The sequence below is a fragment of the Montipora foliosa genome, chromosome 9 (genome assembly GCF_036669935.1).
Source record: "Montipora foliosa isolate CH-2021 chromosome 9, ASM3666993v2, whole genome shotgun sequence".
NCBI classification, from domain to species: domain Eukaryota; kingdom Metazoa; phylum Cnidaria; class Anthozoa; order Scleractinia; family Acroporidae; genus Montipora; species Montipora foliosa.
Genome location: NC_090877.1, coordinates 48,884,642 through 48,897,141, shown reverse-complemented (window position 1 = coordinate 48,897,141; position 12,500 = coordinate 48,884,642). Strand labels below are relative to the sequence as shown.

Sequence of the window (12,500 nt, the reverse complement as noted above, 5' to 3'; positions counted from 1 at the left end):
AGCAATGGAGACACGGTGGAGGATCGTCATGACTTCTATTGTGACTTCGCTGTAACCAAAAATGAAATGTAGAAAAGGAATAGATCACGGTTTATAAAGATCCATTGGAACAAAAATATTTTATTACGCAGCACGGGATATTGGTTAATATCCATTTTCGGATAGTTTTTGTTTTGTTTTTTCTTTAACGTTTAAGGGATCCTTGGCGACTTTGAAGTCATAATATTTATAACCTGTCTTTATTGTGCGTTATTTTTGTTTAATAAATCAAAAAAGGAAATTAAATTAAGGCCAATAGTCCTTTGATTCACGCAGCCTGAGCTTTCTGGTTCAGTTGTTATCGCGAAAAACTATCAGCAACAGAAAACATTAAATCCTTTTCATTTGAATTTAAAAAAAGGCCGCAAGCAATGAGGCAAAAATAGATGCTAACTCCCAGATTGTTTTGTACACCAATTTGTTCAGTATTGACAGTTACTAAGCAAGTTGCCATGGTATACCTATCGTAAGTGTAATGACAGTTAGTGATCTTCTTTGGCTTTTCTCTCACTGCTTTATTGAGCGTGTTTTCATTTCCAATATCTCAGTATCACATGCAGTGCCGCAGTGAATATTAAGAATGTCGAAGCTACTCAAAATTTCGTTTCCTGATTGATATAAATTTATTCCACGTATAGTACCAATATTTACCAGTCTTTATCTTCAGTAAGAGGCGGCCTTTTAGTTTCTGCCATCAACATCCTCGAGTTCGTTCGGTTTAATTTTTATGGATAATGAGCATTTCCGTGGTTCCCGGTATAAAAGATGGCTGAATTTAATCTTGAAAAAAAAATAAACTCTCTGGTTTTCTACTGAACCCGTTGTGAATAAGGAAGACAAGCCAAATTATTCCACACGCCCATAAACAACAGTACTGAAGCCCTCCAGTTAATGAGATAAAAGCTCAAGGCAATATGGCATGGTACGGTGAATAAGGTGTACCCTTAAAAAAATACATTTTCGCGTTGTTATGTCAGTCGTGCTATAGTCTACTTGACTTTCATCAACATTTTTATTTTGTACCCTTACATTAGTACGTTCCAGTTCACGGTTCAATGAATAAACTCTTTCAGTGAAACAAAGGTTGCTGACTAATTTTGGTTTCTTCTGCTTCAAAACTGATTCTTATTTTTTATTCTTTTTTGCCTTAACGCAGCAGGAACTTTCTCAGTCCCTACACATAATGGGTCACTAAGATTTTGAATTCATCTACTTCTTTGAAGCAACACGTCTGCAGCAAGAACAAACTGATATAACCACTTGGGAATATTTGGAAAAGATCTAAATTATCGTGCTATTAAAGTCTCACTCGTGGGGTATCTAAGAATGTCTTTGAATTTATCAAGAAAGCGACTCGAGAATTGACTTGAAACATTAAAAAGCGATGATATCCGAGATGCTGTCTGAGATACAAGATGAATAAAAGATTTGCTAGATAAGGGAGTGATTCTTTATCACTTACTGAACAAGCAGTAGTTACCGCAATACCATATCCCGTGAGGAATTAAATCATGTACTCACAGGTTGATTTGTACTGATCTGTTCAAACGATCAAAAAAGAATATTAGCTGTCATTTTATGACATCGGTACTCCTGTAAGAGAAAAGAGATAAAGATGTAAAAAGCCATCGTGTTCCAAAGCTTGAAATCACTGGGTCATTGCTGAAATATATGTAAGGAAAGAATCATGACTTGGCACCTCGTAAGTGCCGGGGGACAGCTGTAATGCGTGCTCTGTATATCGAGTTAACCTGACGGGGTTCAGTTTGCAATCTCCAATTCTCTTGTTATGTGCATTGAACAACGCAATTATCTTTAACTGAATGTCGTGGATCTTTAAAAGGGCACTGATTTTCGGTCGAAACTGGCCTTAACTCAAAGTTAGCACTGTGTCGTCACACGTATAACATACACTTTATTCTTTTGTCCGTTTTACTCGGCCAGTCTTTTTTACAAGTACGTTTAATTTATCAAAAACGAAAAAGAGCAGGACTGATCGAGCGGTAAATGAAAGGAATATATGCCACTTACATTTCGCTAATATTTTGAAAGGCAGTGGCGTGGGGTGCAGGGCTGGTGTGGTGGTGAGAGCACTCCCCTTCCACCATTATGACCCGGGTTCGACTCGGCGTCGGCGTCATATTAGGGACCTTAAGATCCACGACGGCGACGTCAACGAAAACGTCACCTCAAAATAAGACTTTGCTCTATTATAAGTCTTTCGCGATTATTCCATCTCGTTCACCTCCTACAATATGGACGAAGTATCCCAAAAATAAATTGGTACGAGCAATTTCAGAGTGAAAATAGAGAATGAAAGATTCTCTGTTGTATGCTCACGTTGTCGTCAAAACCTAAAATTTAGTGATTTCACGTCGTCGTCACGCAGAGAACCGCAAAAATATGAGCTAAAATCCGTGCCGCACGTGCAGCACGATTATTTATGCTCTTTTAACCAATGATATTATTGTTTTCTGGCGTTTTCGACGGCGTCGTCGTCGTAGATCTTAAGCTCCCTATTATGTGGGTTGAGTTTTTTGGTCCTCTATACTCTGCTGCGAGAGGTTTTCTCCGGGTACTCCGGCACTCTCCTCAACTCAAAAACCAACATTTGATTTGATTTTCATTCATTTGTTGATTTCAGTTCACAGTGTCCCCAATTAGTGCTCCAGGGCTAGAACAACTACACACTTAAATAAAGTTCCTATTTTAACAGAGCCGTTACAGTCGCAGTCATCGCTTCTAAAACCGTGACCTTAGTTAAGAAAGGCATTACCTTTTGAAATATAGGCTAAATATAATATATGCCTTCACCATTTAACCACTAAGTGCTGCTCCTTTTTGTTCACCAGGATCCAGTGTTTTTCTTGTTCTGTTTCCCTCTTTCCTTGCCGAATTTAGACTTAATTTAGCCTGTACAATATCAGTGGATTTCTTATTCTAGCCCGGAATGAGATAATTATACATCACATTGACACTTAAGTGACTGCACAATATATTTAATATTCTCTTTAACAATATCATCCATATGTTGCCGGTTAAAGAACTTGGAGTTCTCAATTTGCTCTACCCCGCGAACCCTTCTTCCTCAACTGTGATTTAACATAAAAGCGATAACTGACAATCCATTCACATGGATTGTGAAAAACATTTAAAGAGACTCAGTTTAATCCGTGGTTCTGTCTTTTAACGATTTTTGCGTTTTTCCCGAAGACTGCAGATTTCATTGTTTCTGTGTGTTTTGCGGAGTCAATCAGTTTCATGATGTAGCAAATCTTCCCTTCATAAAATACTGACAGGTTGATAAAATTGGAAGTTAGGTTACATTGGCGCTCAAGTTCAAGGCCTGTAAAAATAAGTGAATAACTGCAGAATTTAACAAAAGAAAGTTATCCGTTTTCCGTTGAACCCAAAAAGAGAACAATCAATAACCGAAAGGAAAAGCCTGCAGGTATGTGAAACTTCTATATCCGTAGGACAATATCTAAGAGTCACCTTCAAAACAACGAAGATTAGAAGGTCAGACTTTAATTGCCGGTTATTTTGTTGATAAGTTAACAATCAGGGCTCGAAATAACGGCCGGTCAACGGACGATGTCCGAACTGATTTGAGAGTTGACCGGTCAACCTTTCGTCTTGCGGCCGGTCATGTTGACCGGTCACATTTGATCGTTTTGAAAATGAAATTTCCATGCTGTTCAGCTGTTTCAGTTGTAGCAAGTCGCTGTGTATTGTAATTTGCGGAACTTTGATCTGAAATCCTGGGTGAAATGCAACAAGACAATGAGTGCTTTAAGTGCTATAAGTTCAAAGCAACAACTTTTTTGGAAACATATAACGCCAGTTTTGGTTCATGGGCCCCTGTTTTAAGAGTTATTTATTTTATATAATTCAGGGGCACCCAACGAATCTGTTCCTCACATTATCTGTTCCCCAGACGAATCTCGCTGGCTGGCAAAAATACAGGTGTTTCGATGAGCTGGCTGGGAAATTTTGTTATTGATCGAGGTTTTGCCTGGGAATTACTGACTTTTTCTAGCATTTCAACCCGAGCTGGCTGTAGAAACTCTGAAGACTGAGGACGACTAAAAAAAAAAAAAAAAGGAACCCCAAACATACGACGGCTGGCCAGAGTGATTGCGCTTGCGGAAAAAACTTGTTTTGTCCCGGTTTTGTCGCTTTTGTTCGGTCGTTTTGGATCGAGGGATTTGAAAGTGCGCGGAATTCCTGGCTGGGAAATAAATTTGATCAGCTGGCTGGGAAACCAACCAATTTTATCTAGCTGGCTGGGAAGTTTCTTGTGTGTCTTGCTGGGAAAAAGGAACAGATAATGTTTTCCCAGCAACACTGAAAAACACCTGAAAATGCCTTAGTAGCATTTATTTTCATTAACTGGGGTATAATAATACATTTTACAACAAATTGGTCGTTGGGTGCCCCTGATAATTTGACAGGCCAGAAACGGTACATGACCGAGCTAAAATGAATTTGGCCGGTCATCATGTCCGGAGACTCTCCGGAAATTATTTCGAGCCCTGACAATGTTAAATTTAAATCGATAATCATTCCTCCGCATCGTAAACCGTATATGGTGATTCTGTTTGGCTTCACGACCTCTCTCCCCTCTTGCCAGCAATATAATAAGTCATTCAGCAGTTAGCAAAAGTATCCTAAAAAAGATGCTTTAAGCACTCGTAATATAATCATGTTGAGCTTAACGATTGAGAGTATAATTATGGAACCCATGTATTGGAAATGAGGATAAGAAACAATTTTTTACTCAATAACGAAACTCATTACAGTCAAGACAGCGCAACATTTGACTTTTACTTTCCCTCAATCACACTTTCACCTTGCAATCGCCCATCGGTAGTTCAGTGCTAGAGCAGTATACAGTGCAAGCGTGCTTTTTCGGGCGACGTACATCCTTTTTCGGGTGTCTTTGCAACAACCGATTGATCTTTCGTTAAAATCTACAGTAGGTTGACCTTAGCTGCAACTGTTGTTTGCTTAATAGTTTAAGTATGTCAATTACTCAAGTGAGCTATGATCCTCGCAGTTATGAACGCAATTTTAGTAATTGCCTAGAGAAGCCTGAAAAATTCAGGGCTTCAACGTTGGTTTCAGAACACGTGATCTCGCGATATATTGCTCATGAAGGCCTGGGTCGAGCTGGATTAAGTGAACACCATGCGACTTTTGGTCAGCGGATAAATTTCAACATGGCTTCCCCAAAGCATTTGGGCTACATGGTTTCTTTAGACGAAGCGAAGAGAAAATGTGCTGAACGGCACTCTTGTTTCACCCGAGTCGAATCTACAGAACATGTATTTTTACATCCACGATATCTTGGTCGCTTAAGGGAAGGAGTAAAGGAGGAACTGAACAGCAAATTGATGAAGTATTCGGACGTTCTTCAAGGCGTACCAGTTTGTTATGAGAATTTTAAGATTCTCCAGAGATGCGGCTCTATTCTTGAGGAACTTCCTGACATTCATTTCGACGTCAAAGTTGATCTTATTGTTTTTAAACCGATTATTGGGAGCTCTCTTGTTGGGGTTGTAAACAATATCGGTGTTGATCATGTGGGATGTTTAATTCACAACTGTTTTAATGCTTCTGTGTCGAAATCGAACTTCAGAAATGGATTACTCTATGACAGTTTAGACATTGGATCTGAATTTACATTTACTGTCATTGGAACTGAGGCTGTCAATGGTGTTTTAGCGATAACAGGTGAAGTTGGAGAACATAAAAAACGGTGAGAATTTACAGAATGCCATTTTTTGGTCATGTCTCTCTTGAAAATAATCTATTTTCTTAAGTAGTATACGGAAAACTTCACCAAAAGTTTATAGAGATTCCAACTGCGAGATTCTGTGTCAACCCCACAATAATCAATCAAGCATAATAATTTTCATTACCAGCAGTCTCGGAATACTGAATGTTTCAAGGGTATTTCGTAACGCTTTAATCACGGTATTATGAAGACTATCATAATGAAAGACTTCTATTGTGAACTCACAAATGTCCAGTTCACTGTTGGCAAGGTAGCTTATTTGGAAGAGCACTGCACGGGTATTAGAGAGGTCCCTTTTGTCACTGCTTAACTTAAGTTTGTGACTGCGATGATCCAAAAATCTTAAAGTGTTTTGGTTGGTGATTACTGGTTGTAGACAGTGTTAAGCTTGTTATTCATCAGTCAACTATCTCTTGGTTGGCTTTGTCTCATTCTGTCAAAGAGAAACAAGAGGTGGCTTCATATATTTTTTGATTGTTGAAAGATACCTACAAATACATATTTTTGTGGCTTGCCTGAAATATGTATGTGTTATTCCTGCTAAGGGATTCCTCAGCATATCAAACATCACATTTGAAAACTTTGGAGAACATGCCAAAAATAATTCAAATTTGTGAAGAATACCACAGTGCAATTATTTTATGTGGTTAGCTTATTTTCATGGCTACCGTGACATTGTATGAATGCATGGAGAAATGACCAATTTTTTTGCCAAGATTTGTATGAAGGGTCAGTCAAAGAGTAATTTTTTGTCAGTCTGGTTGCCATACCAAAGACCACAAGATTTAATCTGTATCTGAGGCTCTCTCGACAACCTGTGCGGAAGTCATCTTCAGAGTCAAGTGATTTGTGTAACGTCTTTAGATACTATAAGGACTCTGGTCGTAGATGTCATTGGTCAACTTATTAGTGATGTTATTGGTCGCCTATGGATGTAATTGGCTGGGAAGACTAAACAGTGATAGGTGTGTTCCGATCCGTCTATAGGTCTAAGGTCTGTATATGTATCGTAGAATGCATTAAATTTTACAATCTAAATAATTATTTCTCTTAACTTTGGTACCTTGGATATTGCAGAAAACTTTTGCCAAACCTCATTCCCAGAGTCTCTTTCTTCGCTCCCCCTGCAAAGGAAGAAGGAAATAGGAGAGACCCTGGGAACGACATTGAGTTCTGCCTTTTTTTTTTTTTTTTGCACAAGCTAAAGGACTATGAGTTTTATGCAGTTCAACCATAAACATTAAAGTGATGGTGATGATCTCATTTAATCTTTTCAAGTCCAGATAATCACCCTCTTTCTGGTGATTGTAAAATACTGCCACTCCCTGAAGAATGAGCACAAAAATTGAACCTTACATGTACTTGACAACAATTGGGTCACAATTCATGATTCATTTGGTTGCAGGAAAAGGAAGCACAGAGACACTGATAGAACTGTAAATTATGGAAAGGACCAAAGTGGCCATGCTGATGAGGAAGATGATATATCCCTACAAAGTTTGAATGGAGTGAATGACATAGATAGAAACATGACCTCAAAATCAGCCAAGAAAAGAAAAAATAAAATAAGAACTAAAGAATGAAAATACAAAATAATGGGAAAAAACAAGAATTATAAGTCCTGTCAATAAAAGAAATCACCTCTGCAGCCTACAGTTACCTGAATTTGTTACAGGGACCACATTCTATCTCACCTGCCCTCGGAACACATTCCATCTCCCCTGCCCTCATAGGTAGGTATTCTCTCTCTTTTTTTTCCGACAGTCCCTTTTGTCACAAACGTGCCTCAGTGTTTCTGGGTTTTTCGTACAAGTCTTTCCTGTTCTCTGGGAAACTATAACGTGAAATGACCAAATTTCAAATTGTATGGAAAATATGAGCACACGAAGGCGGTCCTTAAACGTCTTACACCGTTCCTTCCCCCCCCCCCCCACTCCCCACCTAATTCAGTTTCTAGTTTGGTTCGTACTGTATTGATAAACTGATTGGAGTGAAATGTGGTTTAAGGAGTTTCTCTTTTAACCCCTCTGTTCCATATACCAAAGATGCCAAATTCGAGGCCCTACAAGAAGGGGAGGCTGGGAGCTTGCTCCCTTGTTCCCTTCCAAAATTTGCCGGTGTTCCCTTGTTCCCGATTGATCCCTAAAATGGTTTATGTTCCCTTGTTCCCTAAAGGCGGCGAAATACGAGATACAAAAACCCTCAACTTGTCGCGCAACATTGTTTCGTTGCAAGTTTTGGTCGATGTTTCGCGTTTTTCGTCTTGCGTGATCAACTTGACCCGCAACAAAAACTTTTGTTGCGGGTTGAAGAAATACAGGGCGCTGATTGGTTGATTTGCTAGTACACGAGCACATTTGTTGCGCGACAAGTTGTGAGCTTGATGAAAAACGAGCAACAAAGCCAAAATTTGTTGCTCAGAGTGAACCCGCGCTCTACTTTTCGCAACAACTTTCTTCAACCTGCAACAAATGTTTTTGTTGCGCGACAAGTTGATCATGCAAGGTGAAAAACGGGAAACAGCAACCCAAACTTGCAACGAAACAATGTTGCGCGCCAAGTTGAGGGTTTCTGTATCTCGTATTTCGCCGCCTTAAAGATATTTTGTCTTTGTTCCCCTGTTCCCCAGTTTAAATTAGAATCGTATTTTAATAAATTACAATTCGATCTAAAAGGTCCGTCAATACTCGAAATGTTGAAAATGAATAGAAAGATTACAAGAAACGACAGTAAAATTGACTACACACTTGCTTCTATGACTGCCTCCGTATTGGGCAAACATTTCATGAGTCTACACTTCTCATGGGTTAGCAAAATTGTACTACTTTACACGGGTTAGCAACTGGTCAGCTTGTTAAATAAGCATTTTTATTTACACTTTCAACTTTTTTTCTGGCATATCCGTCGTTTTTCCACCTAAAAAAATGGTTTTATTCCGATTTTGGGCCACCAGCATTGCGGCTCAGAATGGAGGAATCAGCGGTCATTTTTGTCGCTTATGACGTATGATGTGGGGAAGACATGCGAGAATGCCCCATATAGAATCAGTGTTTAGACTGATTTTTGTCGTGAATCTTGAGTCCAAGAAGAACCAGCAAAGCAGCGAAGAAAATATCCACAGCAGCACTTGTGTTTACCTTGTTTCTCTTGATTACGAAATCTCTGTTCCCCATATCATACCGTCACAGCAGGCTGCTGATTTAGCTGGCACTTGAAAGGCCGAAAAGCGGGAAAAGTCCAACTTCAAACATAATTTTCTCGCAAAAAACAGGAAACGAGAAGAAATAACTCCACAAACTTAACTTTACTTATGTTATGTTCCAAAAAAAATGTTGGAAAAATTGCTGATTTTGGCCTTCAGTTCTCCTTCAGCTTCTACGAAGCGTATATTTACCACATTAATTTATTATTCCTCCTCTGTGTGGGATTTTTGTGGTGTGCGCAATACCGAGAAGCTAGCAGCGCTAAATCAGAGAAAACTTGAATTTATATATGCAGATTACCTGTCCTCTTACGATGATCTCCTCACTTAAGTCAAAATGTACATATCTATGCAGTAAGCGCATTCAAAAGTTTCTCATATTACTGTATAAATGTCTGTTTTTTAAAGTACCCCTGTGACCAAAAAATCAATTGTTATTTTTCTTTGGATTTCGAAGCTTTGTTAACTAAACACTAAGCTACCAAAGTTTTAAGCCTTGATTTCAAAAAGACACCTTTTTATTTTAACTGGAATTTTCCTATTTAATTCTCGCCACTACTGACTTTAAGTTCTTGAGAGAGCTGAATCGAGGAGAAAATGACGTCAAAGGCTCACTAGTTTAAGAATGCAATGCATGTTTACGCCGAAGAATTAATATGCAGCACGGGAGTTTTGGGCTTTCAGACTTTTAAACTCGCGTTTTTCAAAAATTATATAATAAGCTGCATATTCAAACGCTGAAATTTTAAGCTAGTGAGCCTTTGACGTCACTTTTCCCTGGATCCAAGTTTCTTTACCGAGATCTTAATGCAAATAACCCTCCAAAATGAACTGTATTATGGGATTTGTGAAAATAGCTGTGCTCTGACGACTGGCTGTGCTCTGTGCTCTGACGACGAAAATCTCTCCCCACGAAAGGTCGGGACAAAAGAGGGATAATTATGCAGTGACTATTCACTTTATCTCTGCAAATTGCATTCGTGTCTGCCGCTGTAGGTTGTCTATGTCTGAGATCTGTGGGTAGCTTTTTCGTATTCAAATCGTTTTTGTCTCAGAGGAGCCAACTCAACTTTTTACGAAAGAAAATAATCTTTTTGTGCTAAACACTAGTGGAACCACTCTTTGATTTACGACTTTGAGGTTCTATGTTGTTCCGGGGAGTTAACGTGGGGATAGAATTTGTGTAAGTGTGTGAGCTTGGGTGGCCTGTGTTCATAGATAGAATTGTTCTGGGGTGGACTTACAAGCGACGCTCACCAGTCCCTGAATGGATTTGCGTGCTAGTGGCGCGTGCAAGGGACGTATATCATCATCATGTCTTACAGGTTTCACCACACATGTTCACTACTGCTACTTTCAGGGCGATATGAATTAAGTAAAGTTGCGCGAGTTACACACAAATGGCGAAGGATTTGTACATGTATAGCACAGGGACGAAGCGATAAACAGTCCGATCAGAACTTCTTCCTTGGAGGAGAAAAAGGACTGATGTTGACCTTCACAAGACACCAGCAGACTCTTCCAAGTGATTTTGGAGTACACTTGCCGAGTATAAAGCAAATAGAGAATTTCTTGTCTAGTCGCAAAGTTCAGTTCGAACATGGCCACACTTCGCTGATTGCAAGTTGTCCATTTTGTCCCGAGAACAGTGATGCAACGCAGAAGCTGAAACCCAAAACCTTGTATATCAATAAGACGACTGGAAGCCACTTTTGTAAGAACTGTGGAGTCTCAGGAACATGGCAAAAATTTAAGGTATTGTTGGGATGTAAAGCTGCCACTAACCTTTGGGATCCTGCCGTTTACTTGGCGGGTACCAATAGGGGTCCAGACGCGGGGTCCAGACGGAGGGCCCATTCTTGTGCCAGTCACTTAAGCCGCTTGATGAAAATAGGGGATTATGCATTTATTATCCTCAAATGAGTTATCCACAGCAGGAATACTGTGTTACAGAAGTCACTGTTCAATATCTTACCAGTGCTGGGAATCCGAGTGTTAATCCCATTGTGAAAATGGGCGACCCTAACCAGAGTAGTCTGAGCTTTTTCTTTTCTCTATGCTGGCCCATTTCATACTACGGCCGATGTTCATGTTTGACTGTTTCAGACCAGCCAAATGTTTTGGCTCTCTGTTGGGCTCTCTGGTCTTAACTCTTTTATTTCTGGTTCTTTTTGCACTTGTGTTCATTTAACAGAGAAATGTTGAATGCCTTTTTTGTAGATATCCTGTCTGGAGAATCAAGGTAAAAGTTCTAGTGGGTCCCTTTCTCTAAAAAGTCATTCTGACAACATTTGTGATCATGATCATGTGAGTCAGATATGGAATGCCTCTACTCCAATCAACGAATGTCCAGATGATGTGTGGCAGAAGTTTATTACCTTTTTTAAAATTAAAGTAAGTTCAAGATGACATGCAAGAGTTTGATACAAACAATGTTCGTGTATATGATTATTCCACCAATTAAGTCAAGCTGTTGGGAGAATTAAGAATCCAAAAACTGTTTTCAAGGAGTTGTGAATGAAGTCCAAGCAGAGTGGTGTGATTTACAGTACCACAGTAATATTGATGGTACCTGTTTTGTTTATTATAAAGCCCTGTTACAACTTGGAGAGGGTTGAATAATTATGCAGTCTTCCTTCATGCAAAAATAGAAAGGCAATGGAATTTAAAACACAGATTTAAAATTGATAAAGCACAACTTTGATGACAATAGATTAATCAGTTGTGTTGTTGCACGGGTCTCTTAATTCATATTATAATTATAATTGTTAATTAAGAATAATAATAATAATAATAATAAATTTTATTAAATGTTTCCAGGAACTAAGGAAGGACATTCTAACGAAATTTGAAGTCAGATTTACAGAGCGTGAGGTTTGTATATGGAGTCATTTATTATCTTTCCTGATGGCTGAGCAAATTCAACTTGTATTAAACTATCCTCAATAGTACAAAAATTATATACTAAACACCAATGAAATACAATTTAGCTTTTGTGCAAAAGCATGGTATCTTCACACATGAAAAGATCATTGTTGCTATGGTTACATAATAAATCGCGCCGTTGTTTGACATTAGGACTACAAAAAATATTAATTAAAGGGAAATAGTTTGGTATTTCATGGGTGTTAAACAGAACATTACATGAGCACTTGGAGATACAAAATTTCTATTCTTGTGTTGCTGCACTCACTCATGAAATATTTTTCAACACTGAAAGAAAAATCCTCTATGTATCAAACAGTTTCATAACCTGAAGGTCTCGAGCATTAACCTTTTGTCAGGGGGAACTGAGGAACCGTTTAACCCTCAATTCCTCAATTTCTTCCGACAAAGAGTTAATTTTCATAAAACATTTCACTACCCACCCATGCAGTACCACATTTTCTTTAGAAAATAATCCCTTAATTTGCCTGCTATCTTCATATGATACCCATTTTAGGAATTGCCTTGTTTACC

General features: G+C 38.8%; 3 protein-coding genes across 3 annotated transcripts in view; 2 read left to right on the top strand and 1 right to left on the bottom strand.

The window, feature by feature from the left end:
• The window catches only part of LOC137969943 (skeletal aspartic acid-rich protein 2-like), a 7,153-nt gene extending 4,268 nt beyond the window's left edge, over positions 1 to 2,885 (bottom strand). The window contains exons 1-3 of the mRNA XM_068816357.1: positions 2,816 to 2,885; positions 1,561 to 1,632; positions 1 to 49 (exon numbers count right to left, since the gene is read on the bottom strand). The exon at positions 1 to 49 is cut by the window's left edge and continues 19 nt beyond it. Coding sequence (XP_068672458.1) covers positions 1 to 30 — 30 coding nt within the window. The 5' untranslated portion in view covers positions 31 to 49; positions 1,561 to 1,632; positions 2,816 to 2,885. The remainder of the gene's footprint in view (positions 50 to 1,560; positions 1,633 to 2,815) is intronic.
• A 2,163-nt stretch (positions 2,886 to 5,048) lies between these two features.
• On the top strand, positions 5,049 to 7,490 carry LOC137969944 (DNA-directed RNA polymerase I subunit RPA43-like). The gene is made up of 2 exons (XM_068816358.1): positions 5,049 to 5,800; positions 7,245 to 7,490. The coding sequence occupies exons 1-2, from the start codon at positions 5,064 to 5,066 to the stop codon at positions 7,420 to 7,422; spliced, it is 915 nt and encodes a 304-aa protein (XP_068672459.1). The 5' UTR covers positions 5,049 to 5,063; the 3' UTR covers positions 7,423 to 7,490.
• A 2,768-nt stretch (positions 7,491 to 10,258) lies between these two features.
• Positions 10,259 to 12,500, top strand: part of LOC137971997 (twinkle mtDNA helicase-like) — a 16,002-nt gene continuing 13,760 nt past the window's right edge. Inside the window, exons 1-3 of the mRNA XM_068818786.1 lie at positions 10,259 to 10,796; positions 11,262 to 11,435; positions 11,862 to 11,915. Of these exons, the coding sequence (XP_068674887.1) occupies positions 10,356 to 10,796; positions 11,262 to 11,435; positions 11,862 to 11,915 (669 nt within the window). The 5' untranslated portion in view covers positions 10,259 to 10,355. The remainder of the gene's footprint in view (positions 10,797 to 11,261; positions 11,436 to 11,861; positions 11,916 to 12,500) is intronic.

What these genes read in the sequence shown, in the direction of transcription:
- LOC137969944 (XM_068816358.1), top strand. Translation starts at nt 5,064, where the DNA reads ATGTCAATTACTCAAGTGAGCTATGATCCTCGCAGTTATGAACGCAAT. An exon ending in GTTGGAGAACATAAAAAACG is followed by an intron (nt 5,801 to 7,244) that starts GTGAGAATTTAC and finishes ATTTGGTTGCAG; the next exon opens with GAAAAGGAAGCACAGAGACA.